Consider the following 23,002-nt stretch of genomic DNA (forward strand, 5'->3'; position numbering starts at 1 on the left):
TGACTGTCAGACAGAGCAATAAATGAATGAATCTTTCTGTGCTTTCTTGAGGTCCGTGTATGAAGATCTAGTGGCCAAGGGAGAAATAGTGCCAGCAGAGGAGGTACCACCGCCTACAGTTCCAATGGACTACTCATGGGCAAGGGTAGGTGATTAGAGCAATTGCATATCTACTGTATCTACGATCACTTTAAGTGGAAAAGTCGTGATTAGAGATGAGCGAACTTACAGTAAATTCGATTCGTCACGAACTTCTCAGCTCGGCAGTTGATTACTTTTCCTGCATAAATTAGTTCAGCTTTCCGGTGCTCCCGAGGGCTGGAAAAGGTAGATACAGTCCTAGGAGACTCTTTCCTAGGACTGTATCCACCTTTTCCAGCCCACCGGAGCACCGGAAAGCTGAACTAATTTATGCAGGAAAAGTAATCAACTGCCGAGCTGAGAAGTTTGTGACGAATCGAATTTACTGTAAGTTCGCTCATCTCTAGTCGTGATCTTTAAAGGGTCATTCCCATTAAACAAACTGATGGTATATTGGTTAGGATATTCCATTACTTTAAAGGGGTAGTCTGGGGAACGGAGCTTTAAGGGGTTGTCTGGGGAACAGAATTTAGACACTTATCCCCTACTCACAGAATAGGGGATAGGTGTCAGTTCGTTGGGGTTCGACCGCTGGGACCCCAGCGGTTTCCTAAACAGGGATTCATCTACTAACCAGTTCTTGATGTCCCACCGCAGCTGATGATTGACTAAACGGGCTGTCACTTGCCCACTTCCAGGAAGGGGGAGGCCGTGTGCACAGAGTACGGGTATGTAGACTAGGCCACATACAGGAGATCATGGGGGCTCGAGCGGTCAGACCCTCCCGCGATCAGACTCTTATCCCCTATCCTGTGGCTAGGGATTAAGTGTCTGTTTAAGGGGTTCTCCGCTGCTCAGCATTTGGAACAAACTCTTCTGAATGCTGGAGTCAGCGCCGGGAACTTGTGACATCATAGCCCCGCCCACTCACAATGTCACGCCCCGCCCCCTCAATGCAAGTCTATGGGAGGGGGCGTGACTGCCGTCACGCCCCCTCCCATAGACTTGCGTTGAGGGGGCGGGGCGTGATGTCAGGAGCTGCCGGCTCCAGCATTCGGAACAGTTTGTTCCAAATGCTGAGCAGCGGAGTACCCCTTTAAAAAGACACTTAATCCCTATACACATTATAGGGGATAAGAGTCTGATTGCAGGATTGGTGGGGGTCCCTGTAGTCAGACCACCCTCCACCACTCCTAGGGATATACTATCACTTTTGTGATTGGAATATTTCTTAAAGGGTACCCTTCATCCAAAAAAATACTTTTGATATATTATAGATTAATGTCTGCAGAATAACTTTACAATTGCATGTTATTAAAAAATATATGCTTCTTTCTATTTAATTTTCCACTTTGAAAAAATGACCACTAGGGGTCTCCCTACCAGTCCTGGCCGCAAGCCCTTATTATAGTTTTCAGACTCATGCTGGAGTCCTAAATCTCAGACTGCAGCCGGGACACAGACAAGCTCAGCTGGCAGCTCTGAATCTTCTCCTCTCTGTTTACAACTGCATATGCAGAGAGAAGAAAGATCGGAGCTCAGATAGTAAAATGAATGAGGGCCTGCAGTAAGGCAGAGTCAGGAGTATGCCCTGCTGTGCTATGAGCACAGTACTTACTCCCGCCTGTCTGATTGACAGGCAGAGAGCAGTGCTGAGCTTGTCTGTGTCCCGGCTGCAGTCTGAGATTTAGGACTCCAGTCTGAAATCTATAAAAAGGGCTTGCGGCCAGGACTGGTAGGGAGACCCCTAGTGGTCATTTTTTCAAAGTGGAAAATGAAATAGAAAGAAGCATATTTTTAATAACATGCAATCGGAAAGTTATTCTGCATACATTAATCTATAATAGATCAGAAGTTTTATGGATAAGAGGTACCCTTTAAGCAAGTACATGACTTTCTTGCATTTTATAATACAGTCTCTGTCTCTAGGAGCTGGGATTGATCAGAAAACCGGCCTCCTTTATGACCAGTATTTGTGATGAGCGGGGGCAGGAACTCATTTATGCAGGGATGCCCATAACAGATGTTTTCAAGGAGGACATTGGGATCGGTGGAGTGTTGGGACTTCTTTGGTTCCAAAGACGGTGAGTGAACATTTTCTATAAATAGATGTTGGTTGCATTTTATTAAACCTTTTATACATTTAATTCTAAAAACCCATTTCTACTTCATCCAGGGTACCCAAGTACGCCTCCCATTTTATAGAAATGTGTCTGATGGTTACGGCAGACCATGGCCCGGCTGTGTCCGGAGCCCATAACACTATTGTCTGTGCCAGAGCTGGAAAAGATCTCATCTCCAGTCTGACCTCAGGCCTGCTCACCATAGTAAGTTTACCGTACAACCTCCGTACGTTTTTATTGCTTCTCCCTCCGACAACTGTACAAATGTGTTTAAAGGGGTTATCCAGGAAAAACCTTTATTTTTTTTTTATAGATATCAACTGGCTCCAGAAAGTTAAACAGATTTGTAAATTACTTCTATAAAAAAAATCTTAATCCTTTCAGTACTTATGAGCTGCTGAAGTTGAGTTGTTGTTTTCTGTCTAAGTGCTCTCTGCTGACACCTGTCTCAGGAACCGCCCAGTTTAGAAGCAAATCCCCATAGCAAACCTCTTCTACTCTGTGTAGTTCCCGAGACAAGCAGAGATGGCAGCAGAGAGCACTGTTGCCAGACAGAAAACAACAACTCAACTTCAGCAGCTGATAATTATTGGAAGGATTAAGATTTTTTTAATTGAAGTTATTTACAAATCTGTTTAACTGCCAGTTGAGATATATATATATATATATATAAGTTTTTTTTCCCATGAATACCCCTTTAACCTACTAAATGATTATCTTACAGGGAGATCGCTTTGGTGGGGCCCTGGATGCCGCAGCCAAGATGTTCAGCAAAGCTTTCGATAGTGGCCTCATCCCGATGGAGTTTGTAAACAAGATGAAGAAGGAGGGAAAACTTATTATGGGGATCGGTCACAGAGTCAAATCTGTAAGTGCCCCCGTCTATATATACACAGGGCCTGACAAATTTGTCTTATGTTTTCTGGGAGCCAGCAAAAAAAAAAAAAAAAAAAGTTAGGAGCAAGCATGCCACATGTCATGTGACGTTATATGATCAGTCATTAAGGGGGTACTCCACTGCTCAGCGTTTGGAGCAAACTGTTCCGAACACTGGAGACGGGAGCTCATGACATCATAGCCCCGCCCCCTCAATGCAAGCCTATGGGAGGGGGCGTGACGGCTGTCACGCCCCCTCCCATAGACTTGCATTGAGGGGGCGGGGCATGACATCATAAGGGAGGCGGGGCTATGATGTCACTAGCTCCTGCCTCCAGCGTTCGGAACAGTTTGCTCTAAATGCTGAGCAGCGGAGTACCCCTTTAATTACATGTAGAAATGAGGGGAACCTTATTTCGTTTCCCGAAACTCCTTATGTTTCGGTTATTACTGTCCCCTTATCTTCACATGTGTCACTGTCATTAGTGTCCCCTTATACTCCCATGTGTCGGCTATTACTGCCCCTCATCTCCCCCTGTGTGTTATTCGTAGCTGTCCTTTTATCCATTAATATTAGCCCCCTACACTGATTTCCACCCCAATCCCCTAAATCTGCCTCCTGTGTTCAGCATCGGATATGTTCAGTCGGTGCTCCGGTGTGACGTGACTGCCGCAGTCAATCATCAGCCTCATTGTAACGCTCCATAGGGTCACCTGACCTCTGCTGCTGCTGTAACCCCAAAGGGCAGAATAGGGGATCTGCACACGATTGGAGCTGGACGGTAAATAAAACGGTTTGCGCTTTTTTAAATTTTATTATTTTATTTAAAAGGACTGACAAAAACCTGGGCCCCACCATGAAATTGTTAGTGGCCCTGTAGCCCAATATTTGTCAAGCCCTAAAGTAACTTGTACTTCAATATTTATAGAAGAATGTGACTTTAAAAAAAAAAAAAAAATTTACCGGTATTTGCATTTTTTTGAGTTGGAAATCAGGAATAGTTTATTCCAATTGTTGTTTACCCCCTTCCAAAATTCAATGCACATGCTTTGCAGGAGGATACATTTAGCGGGTACACAGAGGGTTTCGACTCTATGTAACAAATGACGGGAACATAGATAACGCTGATCCTGCCCGTTTAACCACTTAGATGCTGCATTCAATAACAACAAGGGCAATGATAGGGACGAACAAAAAAAAAACTTACACAAACACACACGAAAACCCAACATGAGAACTGCTGTTTTAATCCCCTTACACCCCCCAAAAAAATAAAAAATAAAAGTCAAAATGGAACCAATAAAAAAAAATCTCTCAAACCCACAAATGGCTCCATCAATGAAATGAAAGAAAATTTAAATCCTGAGATGGAAAGAAGTTATTTTATGTAAGTTGTAAAAGAAAAATAACGATAAGGTAACGCTGTAATTGTTCTGGCCTGATAAGTTTCCATGTTATGTTGTCTGCACAGTAAATGCCACAAAAACAAAACAAAAATTGAATGCAATAAATATATGGTACATTTGAATATTTGTTTACTATGATGCTATCTATATGTCCATATACAACTTTATAACAAATCTTCATACAGATATGTGGAAATGATTGGAAAATGGACATTTATGGCTGTGTAAAGGATTTAAAAAAATAAAAAAAAAGCCGCCTGCCAAACCTAGCTGCATCAAAAAGGCTTCATGAACTTATTTCTTTTTTTCAGATCAACAATCCAGACATGCGAGTACAGATCCTGAAAGACTACGTCAAACAACACTTCCCCGCCACCCCCTTACTAGACTACGCTCTGGAAGTGGAAAAGATCACCACCTCAAAGGTTGGTCACAGTGTGTATGTGTATGTGTGTATATATATGCAGACAAAGAAGTGTATAGTCCAGCTCACTCCCTCAGCCCGTCGCGCCAGGACCGGCGTGGGCAACACCGACTGGAACTGACAAGTAAAAGCAAAATGTCCAGCGCGAATATGAAGGAACTGGATGTTTATTCCAATAGCCAAAAAGACAAGGAGAACATGACAAGGTGACGCGTTTCGGTCCTAAGGCTGGACCTTAGTCATAATAAGGTCCAGCCTTAGGACCGAAACGCGTCACCTTGTCATGTTCTCCTTGTCTTTTTGGCTATTGGAATAAACATCCAGTTCCTTCATATTTGCGCTGGACATTTTGCTTTTATGTGTATATATATATATATATATATATATATATATATATATATATGTATATATAATATAATGTGTGTGTGTATATATATAATATGTATATTATGTGTGTGTACCTTATTTTTGGCCGTATAAGACGCACTTTTTCTTCCCCAAAACTGGGGGGGAAAAGTCAGTGCGTCTTATACAGCAAATACACCCCTATCGCGGCGGTCCCTGCAGCCATCAACGGCCGGGACCCGCGGCTAATACAGGACATCACCGATCGCGGTGATGCCCTGTATTAACCCTTCAGACGCGGCGATCAAAGCTGACCGCCGCGTCTGAAGGGAAAGTGACACTAACCCGGCTGTTCAGTCGGGCTGTTAGGGACCGCCACGTTAGCCGGGTTAGTGCTTACAGGACACCAGGAGGGACCTTACCTGCCTCCTCGGTGTCTTCTCCGTTCAGGGATCCACTGTATGGCCGGCGCTCTCCTTCCTCGTCGTCACGTACGTGCGTCGGCGTGCATAACGACGTGATGGCGGCGACGGAGAGTGAGGATACCCGGCCGGCAGCAGAGATGTTCTGGAGCGACGGGGACACGGCGACAGCGATGGAGCGACATCCAGGGCAGCGGTGACGGGTCCGGAGCGGCGGGGACACGTGAGTATTACCTCCTATGGAGTGGTCTTCAATCTGCGGACCTCCAGATGTTGCAAAACTACAACTCCCAGCATGCCCGGACAGCCAACGGCTGTCCGGGCATGCTGGGAGTTGTAGTTTTGCAACATCTGGAGGTCCGCAGATTGAAGACCACTTTTGGGTTCAAAATCTTAATTTTTAGATTTTGCACCTAAAAATAGGGTGCGTCTTATAGGAACTGTTGAGCTTTACTAGATCCAGTTCAGATTTCCCTGACTGATCTTTTGATGTATATACGTATTTCCTTCTCCCATTCTGTGTTAAAGGACAATGTTGCTTTTTTGTATTAACACTCAGTGCCCGGGCTGCAAAATGAAACAAAACAAACTTTAACTCACCTGCCGACGTTCCCCCATTGCTTAGACCCCTTTCACACTATAAAACGTATCCGTTTCAAAGATCCGTTTGATGTTCCATTATAAAAACCCTGAAAATCGGCCGTTAGCATCTCCTATTATAGTCTATGGGAAGTTTACATTATCCGTCTTAACCCGTTATAGACCGTTAATAACGGACGTTATTTTGTGATGGGAGAATGAACGGAAGTAACAGTGCATGCACTATTTCTCCCGTTACTATCTTCCGTCACAAAATAACGGACCAAGGAGTGACGGAGAAGAACAGGACTACTATAGGCGCCTGGACGATAAAATGCAGGAGAGCAGCAGGTAAAACAACCAGGTAGGTTTATTCAAAATAGATGCAATGCGTTTCGCTGCGCATGTGCAGCTTCATCAGGCATCATGATGCCTGATGAAGCTGCGCATGTGCAGCGAAAAGCATCCAGGCGCCTATACTAGTCCTGTTCTTCTCGGTCACTCCTTGGTCCATTCAACTTCCAGGAAGGCTGCGGACGACTTGGTTTATTATCTCCATACGCTAAACATTGTGTGTGATTCCACACAACTCCATCTGGTAAGCGGCTGTGGTTGGTTCCCACCCCCTACCTCACCTAACCGAAAGGTTTTACACATGGAGCGCATTCTACCCTCTTCTTTTGCGGTCCCAAAATAACGTCTGTTATTAATAACGGAATTAAACGGATAATGTAAAAATCCCATAGACTATAATGGGATTTTCTAACGGCCGTATGGGATTTTAGTAAGGGCCGATTTTCAGGGTTTCTATAACGGAACATTGAACAGATCTTTAAAACTGATACATTTTATAGTGTGAAAGCCGCCTTAGATATGGATGTCCTGTTCTCCGGTCCCTGTCTTCTTCCGCTTCCTGTGGGTCGGTGAGTCACGCTGAGAGCAGCGACCGTGGCTGCGGCGATGATACACTGAGAGCATTGCGACTCACCGACCCACAGGAAGCGGAAGAAGACAAGGAACGGAGAACGGGACACCTATATCTAAGCAATGGGGGAACGTAGGCAGGTGAGTTAAAGTTTTGTTTCATTTTGCAGCCCTGGCACAAGGGGTTAATTAAAAAAAACTATAAAAAACACGCCATAGTACTCTAAGGCAATAAAGATTGTTTTCTTATTCCCCTGCAGAAACCTAATCTGATCCTGAATGTAGATGGATTAATCGGTGTCGCATTTGTGGATTTACTGAGGAACTGTGGTTCATTCACAAGGTAAATATTTCGAGTGTCGTTATTGTACATTGAAGGGATTGTCGCTAATCTTCTCATGGCCATATGAACGGGATTAAAAGAAAAAAAAAATCACTGCTCTTTGTACAGTGCAGGGATACAATGTAGCATTAAAGGGGTATTCCGGGATCAAACATTTTATCCTCTATCCGAACGACAGGGGATAAGATGTGTGATAGCTGGGACCCCCCGCGATCTCCCTGCAGCACTACGTCACGCCTCCAGTCCCGGAGATTTCCGAAACTGGAGATGCAGCCCCGCATACATGCAGGTGCTGCAGGGAGATCGTGGGGGGTCCCAGTGACGGACCCCCGCGATCAGACATTTTGTCCCCTATCCTTTTGATGTTTGATCCTGGAATACCCCTTTAATAGTGAAATAGTGAGTACGCAGCTGCAGAGAACAGAAATCGGCAACATAAGCTCTGAATATGTACTGGAGTGCCCCCCAGCACGATCCTATTATCCTGCAACCTGCTGAGCCCCCCTAACACCTTCCCAGTCAAGATACTTGGGCACACAGTCCTTTAGAGGTCTCAGTGTTAAAAGTGTCCCACCCAGACCTAGTCCCTGTTAGTGTTTCTCAACCAGGGTGCCTCCAGATTTTGCAAAACTACAACTCCCAGCATAACCGGACAGCCTTTGGCTGAGCGGATTCAAGAGATTTTTTTTAAGGAGAACGACAGGAGGTGGTGAGGGTCTGGATGTGTGGCGCTAAGTTAAGTGACCCCAAGGCAGCGGACTTGTGGGGCTGGAGAGAGAATGGAGCCATTGACTGTGATTGATAGACCGGGTGGGAGCAGGATGGGGGGAAAATAATTTACATTTTTCCATGTTGAGTTTAAGAAAGCGAGATAGGAAGATGGAGCTGACAGACAATCTGGGGATAGGAGGAAGGTGACATCAGGGCTGGAGAGCTAGATCTGAGGGTCATAAGCATAAAGGTGGTACTTGAAGCCAGCCCAGGGTGTAGACAGAGGAGAATAGGAGCCATAGGACAGAGCCTTGTGGGACTCCAACAGAGAACATAGCCTAAAACACTGATAAATTACACCGTGTGACTACAGTCTAAGAACACTGATATATATTACACCGTGTGAATACAGCCTAAGATCACTGATATATATTACACCGTGTGAATACAGCCTAAGATCACTGATATATATTACACCGTGTGACTACAGTCTAAGAACACTGATATATATTACACCGTGTGAATACAGTCTAAGAACACTGATATATATTACACCGTGTGAATACAGTCTAAGAACACTGATATATATTACACCGTGTAAATACAGTCTAAGAACACTGATATATATTACACCGTGTGAATACAGTCTAAGAACACTGATATATATTACACCGTGTGAATACAGTCTAAGAACACTGATATATATTACACCGTGTGAATACAGTCTAACACTGATATATATTACACCGTGTGAATACAGTCTAAGAACACTGATATATATTACACCGTGTGACTACAGCCTAAGAACACTGATATATATTACACCGTGTGACTACAGTCTAAGAACACTGATATATATTACACCGTGTGAATACAGCCTAAGAACATTGATATATATTACACCGTGTGACTACAGTCTAAGAACACTGATATATATTACACCGTGTAAATACAGTCTAAGAACACTGATATATATTACACAGTGTGAATACAGTCTAAGAACACTGATATATATTACACCGTGTGAATACAGTCTAAGAACACTGATATATATTACACCGTGTGAATACAGTCTAAGAACATTGATATATATTACACCGTGTGAATACAGTCTAAGAACACTGATATATATTACACCGTGTGAATACAGTCTAAGAACACTGATATATATTACACCGTGTGACTACAGTCTAAGAACATTGATATATATTACACCGTGTGAATACAGTCTAAGAACACTGATATATATTACACCGTGTGAATACAGTCTAAGAACACTGATATATATCACACAATGTGAATACAGTCTAAGAACACTGATATATATCACACAATGTGAATACAGTCTAAGAACACTGATATATATTACACCGTGTGACTACAGTCTAAGAACACTGATATATATTACACCGTGTGACTACAGTCTAAGAACACTGATATATATTACACCGCGTGAATACAGTCTAAGAACACTGATATATATTACACCGTGTGAATACAGTCTAAGAACACTGATATATATTACACCGTGTGAATACAGTCTAAGAACACTGATATATATTACACAGTGTGAATACAGTCTAAGATCACTGATATATATTACACCGTGTGAATACAGTCTAAGAACACTGATATATATTACACAGTGTGAATACAGTCTAAGAACACTGATATATATTACACCGTGTGAATACAGTCTAAGAACACTGATATATATTACACCGTGTGAATACAGTCTAAGAACACGGATATATATTACACAGTGTGAATACAGTCTAAGATCACTGATATATATTACACCGTGTGAATACAGTCTAAGAACACTGATATATATTATACCGTGTGAATACAGTCTAAGATCACTGATATATATTACACCGTGTGAATACAGCCTAAAACACTGATAAATTACACCGTGTGACTACAGTCTAAGAACACTGATATATATTACACCGTGTGAATACAGTCTAAGATCACTGATATATATTACACCGTGTGAATACAGTCTAAGAACACTGATATATATTACACCGTGTGAATACAGTCTAAGAACACTGATATATATTACACCGTGTGACTACAGTCTAAGAACACTGATATATATTACACCGTGTGAATACAGTCTAAGAACACTGATATATATTACACCGTGTGACTACAGTCTAAGATCACTGATATATATTACACCGTGTGAATACAGTCTAAGAACATTGATATATATTACACCGTGTGAATACAGTCTAAGAACACTGATATATATTACACCGTGTGACTACAGTCTAAGAACACTGATATATATTACACCGTGTGAATACAGTCTAACACTGATATATATTACACCGTGTGAATACAGTCTAAGAACACTGATATATATTACACCGTGTGACTACAGTCTAAGAACACTGATATATATTACACCGTGTGACTACAGTCTAAGATCACTGATATATATTACACCGTGTGACTACAGTCTAAGATCACTGATATATATTACACCGTGTGAATACAGTCTAAGAACACTGATATATATTACACCGTGTGAATACAGTCTAAGATCACTGATATATATTACACCGTGTGAATACAGTCTAAGAACACTGATATATATTACACCGTGTGAATACAGTCTAAGAACACTGATATATATTACACCATGTGAATACAGTCTAAGAACACTGATATATATTACACCGTGTGACTACAGTCTAAGATCACTGATATATATTACACCGTGTGAATACAGTCTAAGAACATTGATATATATTACACCGTGTGAATACAGTCTAAGAACACTGATATATATTACACCGTGTGAATACAGTCTAAGAACACTGATAAATAACTCTAATTTTCCCATTTTTTTTTTGTGGATATGTGAAAATTGTTGTTTTTATCTCCTCAGGGAAGAAGCGGATGAATACATTGATATTGGGGCATTGAATGGCATCTTTGTATTGGGACGAAGCATGGGCTTTATCGGTAAGGTTATGATACATACGTGTCCATACAGACAAGCGCATTCATTATTCTCTACAGTTCTACATAGACTTCTATAAACAAACCAGTCCTGTAATGAAAAACAACCATTGTAGGAATACGAATTGTGTGATCATTTGTGTAATACACACTTTACTATTATTGTATTATTATTGCAGAATTCCACCCCTATACCTTTCTTATATACGTGACTCATTCTTCAGGGCTGAATTTCTGTGCCGTGATGTTGTAGTTTTTATCGGTACCCCATTTGCGTATGTGACTTTTTTTTTATTCGCTTTTTATGTAATTTTTTTTCTGGGATGTGATGTGACCAAAACTCAGCAATTTTGGACTATTATTTTTTTTTTCATGTTTAGGCCGTTCACCATACGGGATCGTTAACGTTACGTTTTAATAGTTCATACATTTCCACACAAGGGGATGCCAAATATGTGGGATTTTATTTTTATCTCAAAATAGAAAAAATAGGATTTTTAAGGTGTATTTTTTAGGTCTATAAAAGTTGCGAGGGTGCCGATCAGTTAGGGACCGTGTCATTGCAGCGCTAAAGTATGAACACTGGTATGAATACCAGACTTAAAAGGGTACTCCGCTGCTCAGCGTTCGGAACAAACTGTTCCGAACGCTGGAGCCGGGAGCTCGTGATGTCATAGCCCCGCCCCCTCATGACATCACTCCCCGCCCCCTCAATGCAAGTCTATGGGAGGAGGCGTGACAGATGTCACGCCTCCTCCCATAGACTGGCAGTGAGGGAGCAGGGTGTGACGTCATGAGGGGGCAGGGCTATGACATCACGAGCTCCTGGCTCCAGCGTTCGGAACAGTTTGTTCCAAACGCTGAGCAGCGGAGTACGACTTTAAAGGGTTAATGACTGAGAACAGCCCGACCACCATTCTTCTCCATCGACTGGAAGTGTACGGCTACTGATGGCAGCTGCCACTTAGAGTATGAAGCAAGCGCAGCTCCGGCGCTCATTTCATAGTCTTACTGCTGCTTAGGACGTAAATGTCCATTCTGGTGCGTTAAAGGGGTACTCCGGTGGAAATTTTTTCTTTTTTTTTTTTAAATCAACTGGTGCCAGAAAGTTAAACAGATTTGTAAATGACTTCTATTAAAAGAATCTTAATCCTTCCAGTACTTATTAGCTGCTGAATACTACAGAGGATTTTTCTTTTCTTTTTGGAACACAGAGCTCTCTGCTGACATCACGAGCACAGTGCTCTCTGCTGACATCTCTGTCCATTTTAAGAACTGTCCAGAGTAGGAGAAAATCCCAATAGAAAACATATGCTGCTCTGGACAGAGATGTCAGCAGAGAGCACTGTGGTCATGATGTCAGAGAGAGCACAAAGAAAATAATTTCCTCTGTAGTATTCAGCAGCTAATAAGTACTGGAAGGATTAAGATTCTTTTTAATAGAAGTCATTTACAAATCTGTTTAACTTTCTGGCACCAGTTGATTTAAAAAAAAGTTTTCCACCGGAGTACCCCTTTAAAGGCGGATCTTCTCCACCGCTCTCCACTCCGCTTCTGGGACCCCCTGCGGGCACCCTGGCGTTCTGAACATTGTTTAGAATGCTGGGTTCGGGCGGCCGTGCCATCATGCCATGCCCCTTCCATTCATGTCTATGCCATGCCCCTCCCATAGACATGAATGGAGGGGTGTGACGTGACGTCAAGACCACGGCCACCCAAATCCAGCGGCTGGACCCCCGCAATGAGACATCTTATCCCCTATCCAAGGGATGTCTAGGGGCGGAGAACCCCTTGAAGTAGAGCACCAGGATCTACATTAACATCGTCTTGGAGGGGTTAAAGGGGTACTCCGGTGAAAACCTTTTTTCTTTTAAATCAACTGGTGGCAGAAAGTTGAACATATTTGTAAATTACTTCTATTAAAAAATCTTAATCCTTCCAGTACTTATTAGCTGCTGAATGCTACAGAGGAAATTCCTTTCTTTTTGGATCACTGATGACCTCACGAACACAGTGCTCTCTGCTGACATCTCTGTCCATTTTAGCAACCATGCATAGCAGATGCATAGCAGATGTATGCTTATGGCAGCATGCTGGGGACTTGGGTTCAAATCCCACTAAGTACAACAAGAAATAAAGCGTTATTATAACGTCAGCAGAGAGAACGGTGGTCGTGATGTCATCAGAGAGCATTTCACAAAAAGAATTTCCTCTGTAGTATTCAGCAGCTAATAAGTACAGGAAAGATTAAGATTTTTTAATAGAAGTAATTTACAAATATGTTTAACTTTCTGCCACCAGTTGATTTAAAAGAAAAAAGGTTTTCACCGGAGTACCCCTTTAAATGACAGGTGCACTATTACATCTGTTACCTGCAAACATCATTTAGTGTTTAGAACGAATACATTGTTAGAATTGTTTACTAGTCACATTACATTCCTTGTGATTCCTATATGATGTTTTTGCTTGCAGGGCATTACTTGGACCAAAAGCGGCTGAAGCAAGGACTGTACCGGCACCCGTGGGATGACATCTCTTATGTCCTGCCCGAGCACATGACCATGTAGACATTTGAAGGACACTCCCATTAGAATACTTGATATGTCGTCGCACACAAGGTGGACACTTCCCGTGTGCCGGCTCCCTGCGTAGCTCCTGCAATGCAAACCACGACTAGAATACACGTTGCTCTTTATGTCTTAATTTCATTGGTTTTCGTTGGCGTGTGTCTTTTTTTTTTTAATTTCTATTTGGTTTCCACTTTTTTTTATTTTTATCTTCCAACGCCTTATTCCTGGCTAATGTGTTACATCCTTTTATTTTGATATGTGTAGAAAATGAATTGACAGCTGTATTTATTAAATGGAAATGGCATTCATTTTGATGCTTGTTTGTATTTATTGGGTGTTTTATTTTTTTCATACATACAGTCTCACAAATATATTCACCTATCACTTAACCCCACCCTCCCCGGTTGTACACACACAAAAGGAAAGAGAAAAAAAACCTCCCTAAGGGTACGTTCTCACAGGCGGATTACAATGCTACCATAGACTTCAAAGGGTCATCAGAAAATCTGCAATAGAGGCAGTTTTGCAGATTTTCCTTTCGGACCCATTGAACTCAATGGTAGCAGATTTTCCGCAGCAAATACGCAGCGGAAATTCTGCAGGTAATCTGCCCGTGTGAACGTACCCTAAGGCCGGGTTCACAAGATGAAAGCTCTAGAGAATCCCAGCTGGTGCTAGGACTGCTTTGAACCTCATAGATGGCAATGCATTTCTGAGAGGATCCGTGAAAGAAAAAAAAAAAAGCTTTCCGCAGATCCCCTCAGAATTGCATTGTTGTCCGTATAGTCCTAGTGCTGACTGCTTGTCATCATTAGCTGCCCTGGGGATCTCAAGCTGGAATTTTGGTCCGAGATTCCATTAAATGACCCTGGCCTTATTAGACTGGGTTCACACCACATTTTTGCAATACAGTTTCTGTATCAGGTTTTTGATGAAAAACTGATTCCTCAAAACCGGACTAAACTGTATCAAAACGTGTCAACAAACTTTAACCTGCATACGGTTTAAAAAAATGTCCGGTTGCATCCGTGTTTAAGAAAAAAAAAAAAGTATACGTTTAACTTTTCACTCCATTATGAATAAAGTTTTGTTTGATTGAAATTCCAAGAAAAAAAATTTGCAAAGTCAAAAACCATATGGTGAAAACCGGATGGAACCGTACACACATACGGTTCCCATTGACTCCCATGTTTAAAAAAAACTTATACGTTTCAATACGGTTTTTTCAGCCGGACCAAAAACCGTGGTAGGCTACGGTTTTGGGTACGGGGAAAAAAAACTGACAAAACCGTACAGGATGCAAAATGGACACAACCTGATGCATCTTTTGGCATACGGTTTTCAATACAGTTCCGTACGGTTTTCAAATTGAAAGCGTATACGGGAACTGTATTGCTAAAACGTGGTGTGACCCCGGCCTTATTCTCACATGTACATAATCTGCATCAGACTCATTGATCAGGCATCCTGGGAATCCGCAGCACATTATGTACGTGTGAATGTACCCTAAAGCTTGGAACAGACAAATTACATTTTTGCCCCCTCCTTTTTCAGTGTTGTCTTCAACCAAAATCTAAAAACTTTACCACCACAGAAAGTATGGAGAAATCCTACGCCTACAACTTTCTTACTACATACTCAACAGACCACAAAAATATAAAGAAGATTTTGGAAAAAACACTGGACTACTCTTTTACTGGACGCTTTTCTGAAAGACATTATTCCTCCAAAACCACAGGTGACCTTCAGAAAGAACAAGTCACTTAAAAACATACTGACACCAAGCAAACTAAAAGAACTTACAAAAACCACCTTTCTGAAAGGACTAGAGGGTTCCTACAAATGTGGAACATCGGCATGCAAATGCTGCACAAGCATTACACATCGCAAGAAATCCTTTACTTCGAACATCACAGGCGAAACTTTCCCAATTAAGACCCTACTAAGGTGTAAATCATCCTTTGTTGTCTATCTACTGGAATGCACTTGCAAAAGCCAATATATAGGCCGAACAATCCAGTGTCTAAATGCCAGATTGAACAAACACCGGTTTAATGTGAAAACTGGGTACCAACTGCACAGCGTATCAGGCCATGCCTCGCTAGTGCACAACTGCGATTTTTCACATTTTTCTGTCACCCCGATCGAGCAGATACCAATCACCTGCCACCGACGTTATACTCAACTATGCAGGAGGGAGAACTACTGGATTTTTAAGCTAAAAACCCTTATCCCTCAGGGACTTAATTTATGTTGGATTTTCAATATATTCATTATCCGGATATATTCACTCACCTTTCCGGTGTCGCCCTTATGTCCATCCGCTCTTCTTTAGGCGCTGGAGTGATTGGCTGAACAAACATCTACAACCCACCTACCAGGGATTTTTGATCATACCCCATATCCCCCAGTGGAAATACACAATGAAGTAGGCGACTTTCTGATTGGCTAAAGCGTCTATCAGGAATTCTGAATACACCCGCCCTCTACTGCAAATACAAGACGGTGTAGGCGACGCTCTCATTGGTTCAAACGTCCACCTATCAGAAACCTTCCATCCCGCAGCATTTTCCTCCATAGACTTTATCAGATAGGCAGTGATCGGATTGGTCCAACCATCTGCCCACTTCACCTAAGAAACCTATGATTGACTTGAATTCTATGTTCTCTCACATTCATAATACCTATGTTTACCGCCACACAACCACCCTTCAGCTCATTGATTGGCTGAACAGCTGGCTAACTTTATCTCCCATTGGTTGAAAACGCGCACCACGTGACTATATAAACAAAAAGCGCTCTCAACACAATACGTCACCCCAATCTCACAATCTGGTCGCCGACTTTGCATTGAAATAAGCGGCACGTACAAATCCCGACTTACCCATAAGGACGGTATAGTACGTCATCGCGTATCTATACTCTGATTGGCCGCCCTTTTCACATAGACAAACAGCGGCAAGCTTTAACCACGGCCATTGAGACCATGCCTCACTATCAACACTAGCTAGCCCAAGCCTCGTTCTGAGTCCGTGGCTACCATGACTAGTACATAACCGTTAGACTCTGTAAAGTGGATTTACAATGAATAAAGCAAATTCCAATATTTCCCAAGAACTAAACAATATTTTCTATTTTGTTTTCTAAATATGACCATTTTTGTTCAAAATGAATGTGCAGCATTACTCTTTTCTTATGTTCAACCTTTGACCTGTGCCGGAATGTTTTTGGCGCCAGATTGTAAATGTATTTATATGTACCACATCCCCTGTCACATCAGACTGCATATGTCCACAATTGAAAAAGGGAGGGCTCACTCCCGAAACGCGTCTTGTCCTGTCTGTACCCCCTATTGTATGTGTTTCAATAAGATATTGTTACATAATACTCTGGGTACCATCCACATTATTGCACCATCCGAGCAGCGCCGACGAAGAGGGTTCTCCTTTTTCTTCAAACCGTACTTTGTTCCAAGACTTCTGCCGATCCCTGCGAGGACATTGGCCACAACCCGCAGGCTGCAGCTCCGGACTATCGCTCACTACCCCAACACGGAGGGGTTACATGCATGAACCCAAGGTTCACCTAAGGTGAGCATATTACCTAATCTTTCGCTTTACCAAATATCATCGGAATTACACGAGGCGCCGTCCTCCCTTTTTTTGCTTTTCTATTTTTTCAGTGTTGGAATGGCAGTGGATTGGCACAGAGATGAGTATTGCTTTTTTTATTTAACCAAACCCATTTGCTCTTCTACCATAGATGGACATTACACATGCAAGTCCAAAGTTTCAAGCCTGCGCGATCTTCAGCTCCAGTGTGGGGAGATATAGGCTGGACGAAACGGCTGGGCGCCTGGGATCAGTGGGGGGAGATATAGGCTGGACGAAACGGCTGGGCGCCTGGGATCAGTGGGGGAAGATATAGGCTGGACGAAACGGCTGGGCGCCTGGGATCAGTGGGGGAAGATATAGGCTGGACGAAACGGCTGGGCGCCTGGGATCAGTGGGGGAAGATATAGGCTGGACGAAACGGCTGGGCGCCTGGGATCAGTGGGGGGAAGATATAGGCTGGACGAAACGGCTGGGCGCCTGGGATCAGTGGGGGGAGATATAGGCTGAGAACCTTTGGAGCGTCCTCAAGCAAAAGTTATTCAATTATAATCTATGGGGCCATCCAGCGAAGCTGCAAGCTGTGGAGTGACGCCTGCTCCCGCATACTTCTCCCCACTTGTTCTCCTTATTGGTGGGAGACCCCAACTCATCTACACATTTGACAAATCTTAACATGTCAAAAGTTTTCTGGTTATTTTTTAAATGACATCGACACTTTAAAGTTGCCCATACACTTTATAATAAAGTCAGGTAAACGCCCACAACCAGGGGGTTCGGCAAAGGTGTAGGTCAGTCTCCTGAAGGGTGTGCTGGATATTTGTTGACCAACCATTTTTGTTCTTGAAAGTATAAGCTGGCACCAGGGCTGTCTGCCTGCAGCTTACCCCACTTTTGAGAGAGGGGGAAGGATTTGGGGGAGAGTTAAAAAAATAAAAAAGGCCTCCTAATGGCACCCCCACACAGTAAAAGTACCCCTGTCAGTGCTCCGCACATTAAAGGGGTATTCCAGGCAAAAACATTTTATCCCCTATCCAAAGGATAGGGGATAAGATGTCTGATCGTGGTGGTGGTGGTGGGGGGGATCTCCCTGTAGCACCCGCATGCGGGTGCTGAATCTCCAGTTTCGGAAACCTCCAGGTTTCCGGGACTGGGGACGCGACGCCACGCCACGCCCCCTCCATTCAGGTCTATGGGAGGGGGCGTGACAGATGTCACGCCCCCTCCCATAGACATGAATGGAGGGGGAGTGGCGTGACGTCACGTCCCCAGTCCCGGAGGTTTCCGAAACTAGAGACGCAGTCCCCACATAGAATGCGGGTGCTGCAGGGAGATCACAGGATTCTCAGCAGCGGGCCCCCCCCCCCCACCAACACGATCAGACATCTTATCCCCTATCCTTTGGCTAGGGGATAAAATGTTTTTGCCTGGAATACCCCTTTAATAAATCTCCTTTTAAGCCCCAAACAAGGAGAATGTCCTAATTGTGCCTTTAAAAACACCCCACATCACTAACAGTCACCCCAAAGCCACTTTGTACTCCCCCACATCACTAACAATCATTCCACAGCTTGTCCTAATCTTCTGGAGGACGCTGCGTCTCTACAGCTCCCAGTGTATCCCCAGCGCATCTTTGTAGTTACTTTCTTTCCTTTTCTTCTCCATCTGGCCCAGACCGCCATGCAATCATTTTGTGCCATATCTTTCCCAATAAGTAGAGCTTCCATACAATAGGTATATAGCAGATAGGTATGACTTCCCATATTGCCCCCTTTGGGCCAATAATCTCTTAAAGGGGAACTCCGCTGCTCAGCATTTGGAACAAACTGTTCCGAACGCTGGAGATGGCGCTGGCAGCTCGTGACTTCATAGCCCGCCCCCTTAATGCAAGTGTATGGGAGGGGGCGTGACTGCGGTCACGCCCCCTCCCATAGACTTGTATTGAGGGGGTGTGACATCATGAGGGGGCGGGGCTATGACATCACGAGCTGCTGGCTCCAGTGTTCGGGGGGGTATATTGGTTTTGCTTATGTGCGACACATTTAGGGTATGTTCACACTACGGATTATGGACGGAATCTCTGCTCGCAGAATTCCCATGTAAAATACATCCCTCCCATAACACAGTCCCATGTAAATTACATCCCTCCCATAACATACAGTCCCATGTAAATTACATCCCTCCCATAACATACAGTCCCATGTAAATCACTTCCCTCCCATAACATACAGTCCCATGTAAATCACTTCCCTCCCATAACATACAGTCCCATGTAAATCACTTTCCTCCCATAACATACAGTCCCATGTAAATCACTTTCCTCCCATAACATACAGTCCCATGTAAATCCTTTCCCTCCCATAACATACAGTCCCATGTAAATCACTTCCTTCCCATTTCATACAGTCCCATGTAAATAACTTCCTTCCCATAACATACAGTCCCATGTAAATAACTTCCCTCCCATAACATACAGCCCCATGTCAGTCACTTCCCTCCCATAACATAGTCCCATGTAAATCCTTTCCCTCCCATAACATACAGTCCCATGTCAGTCACTTCCCTCCCATAACATACAGTCCCATGTAAATCACTTCCCTCCCATAACATACAGTCCCATGTAAATCACTTCCCTCCCATAACCTACAGTCCCATGTAAATCACTTCCCTCCCATAACATACAGTCCCATGTAAATCACTTTCCTCCCATAACATACAGTCCCATGTAAATCACTTCCCTCCCATTACATACAGTCCCATGTAAATCACTTCCCTCCATAACACAGTCCCATGTAAATCACTTCCCTCCCATTACATACAGTCCCATGTAAATCACTTCCCTCCCATAACATACAGTCCCATGTAAATCACTTCCCTCCCATAACATACAGTCCCATGTAAATCACTTCCCTCCCATTACATACAGTCCCATGTAAATCACTTCCCTCCCATTACATACAGTCCCATGTAAATCACTTCCCTCCCATTACATACAGTCCCATGTAAATCACCTCCCTCCCATAACATACAGTCCCATGTAAATCACTTCCTTCCCATTACATACAGTCCCATGTAAATCACTTCCCTCCCATAACATACAGTCCCATGTAAATCACTTCCCTCCCATTACATACAGTCCCATGTAAATCACTTCCCTCCATAGCACACAGTCCCATGTAAATCACTTCCCTCCCATAACACACAGTCCCATGTAAATCACTTCCTTCCCATTACATACAGTCCCATGTAAATCACTTCCTTCCCATTACATACAGTCCCATGTAAATCACTTCCTTCCCATTACATACAGCCCCATGTAAATCACTTCCTTCCCATAACATACAGTCCCATGTAAATCACTTCCCTCCCATAACATACAGTCCCATGTAAATCACTTCCCTCCCATTACATACAGTCCCATGTAAATCCTTTCCCTCCCATAACACACAGTCCCATGTAAATCACTTCCCTCCCATAACATACAGTCCCATGTAAATCACTTCCCTCCCATAACATACAGTCCCATGTAAATCACTTCCCTCCCATTACATACAGTCCCATGTAAATCACTTCCCTCCCATAACATACAGTCCCATGTAAATCACTTCCCTCCCATTACATACAGTCCCATGTAAATCACTTCCCTCCATAACACAGTCCCATGTAAATCACTTCCCTCCCACAACATACAGTCCCATGTAAATCCTTTCCCTCCCATAACATACAGTCCCATGTAAATCCTTACCCTCCCATAACATACAGTCCCATGTAAATCACTTCCCTCCCATAACATACAGTCCCATGTAAATCCTTTCCCTCCCATAACATACAGTCCCATGTAAATCACTTCCCTCCCATTACATACAGTCCCATGTAAATCACTTCCCTCCCATAACATACAGTCCCATGTAAATCACTTCCCTCCCATAACACACAGTCCCATGTAAATCACTTCCCTCCCATAACATACAGTCCCATGTAAATCACTTCCCTCCCATAACATACAGTCCCATGTAAATCACTTCCCTCCCATAACATACAGTCCCATGTAAATCACTTCCCTCCCATTACATACAGTCCCATGTAAATCACTTCCCTCCCATAACATACAGTCCCATGTAAATCACTTCCCTCCCATAACATACAGTCCCATGTAAATCACTTCCCTCCCATTACATACAGTCCCATGTAAATCACTTCCCTCCCATTACATACAGTCCCATGTAAATCACTTCCTTCCCATTACATACAGTCCCATGTAAATCACTTCCTTCCCATTACATACAGTCCCATGTAAATCACTTCCCTCCATAACACACAGTCCCATGTAAATCACTTCCCTCCCATAACACACAGTCCCATGTAAATCACTTCCTTCCCATTACATACAGTCCCATGTAAATCACTTCCTTCCCATTACATACAGTCCCATGTAAATCACTTCCTTCCCATTACATACAGCCCCATGTAAATCACTTCCTTCCCATAACATACAGTCCCATGTAAATCACTTCCCTCCCATAACATACAGTCCCATGTAAATCACTTCCCTCCCATTACATACAGTCCCATGTAAATCCTTTCCCTCCCATAACACAGTCCCATGTAAATCACTTCCCTCCCATAACATACAGTCCCATGTAAATCACTTCCCTCCCATAACATACAGTCCCATGTAAATCCTTTCCCTCCCATAACACACAGTCCCATGTAAATCACTTCCCTCCCATAACATACAGTCCCATGTAAATCACTTCCCTCCCATAACATACAGTCCCATGTAAATCACTTCCCTCCCATTACATACAGTCCCATGTAAATCACTTCCCTCCCATAACATACAGTCCCATGTAAATCACTTCCCTCCCATTACATACAGTCCCATGTAAATCACTTCCCTCCATAACACACAGTCCCATGTAAATCACTTCCCTCCCATAACATACAGTCCCATGTAAATCCTTTCCCTCCCATAACATACAGTCCCATGTAAATCCTTTCCCTCCCATAACATACAGTCCCATGTAAATCACTTCCCTCCCATAACATACAGTCCCATGTAAATCACTTCCCTCCCATAACATACAGTCCCATGTAAATCACTTCCCTCCCATTACATACAGTCCCATGTAAATCACTTCCCTCCCATAACATACAGTCCCATGTAAATCACTTCCCTCCCATTACATACAGTCCCATGTAAATCACTTCCCTCCCATAACATACAGTCCCATGTAAATCACTTCCCTCCCATAACACACAGTCCCATGTAAATCACTTCCCTCCCATAACATACAGTCCCATGTAAATCACTTCCCTCCCATAACATACAGTCCCATGTAAATCACTTCCCTCCCATAACATACAGTCCCATGTAAATCACTTCCCTCCCATTACATACAGTCCCATGTAAATCACTTCCCTCCCATTACATACAGTCCCATGTAAATCACTTCCCTCCCATAACATACAGTCCCATGTAAATCACTTCCCTCCCATAACATACAGTCCCATGTAAATCACTTCCCTCCCATTACATACAGTCCCATGTAAATCACTTCCTTCCCATTACATACAGTCCCATGTAAATCACTTCCTTCCCATTACATA

The 23,002-nt window shown here is 43.2% G+C and overlaps 1 protein-coding gene across 2 annotated transcripts in view; it reads left to right on the forward strand.

Annotated features, from left to right (window-relative positions):
• ACLY (ATP citrate lyase) overlaps positions 1–14,089 on the forward strand; it is a 79,727-nt gene extending 65,638 nt beyond the window's left edge. For both annotated transcript variants that reach the window (XM_056549399.1, XM_056549401.1), the window contains 8 exons: positions 52–145; positions 2,011–2,165; positions 2,258–2,408; positions 2,929–3,072; positions 4,799–4,912; positions 7,442–7,524; positions 11,138–11,214; positions 13,684–14,089. In XM_056549399.1, the coding sequence (XP_056405374.1) occupies positions 52–145; positions 2,011–2,165; positions 2,258–2,408; positions 2,929–3,072; positions 4,799–4,912; positions 7,442–7,524; positions 11,138–11,214; positions 13,684–13,778 (913 nt within the window). In that variant the 3' untranslated portion in view covers positions 13,779–14,089. The remainder of the gene's footprint in view (positions 1–51; positions 146–2,010; positions 2,166–2,257; positions 2,409–2,928; positions 3,073–4,798; positions 4,913–7,441; positions 7,525–11,137; positions 11,215–13,683) is intronic.
• The last annotated feature ends 8,913 nt before the right edge of the window (positions 14,090–23,002 follow it).

Source organism: Hyla sarda, chromosome 12 (genome assembly GCF_029499605.1).
Source record: "Hyla sarda isolate aHylSar1 chromosome 12, aHylSar1.hap1, whole genome shotgun sequence".
In the NCBI taxonomy this organism is placed as follows: domain Eukaryota; kingdom Metazoa; phylum Chordata; class Amphibia; order Anura; family Hylidae; genus Hyla; species Hyla sarda.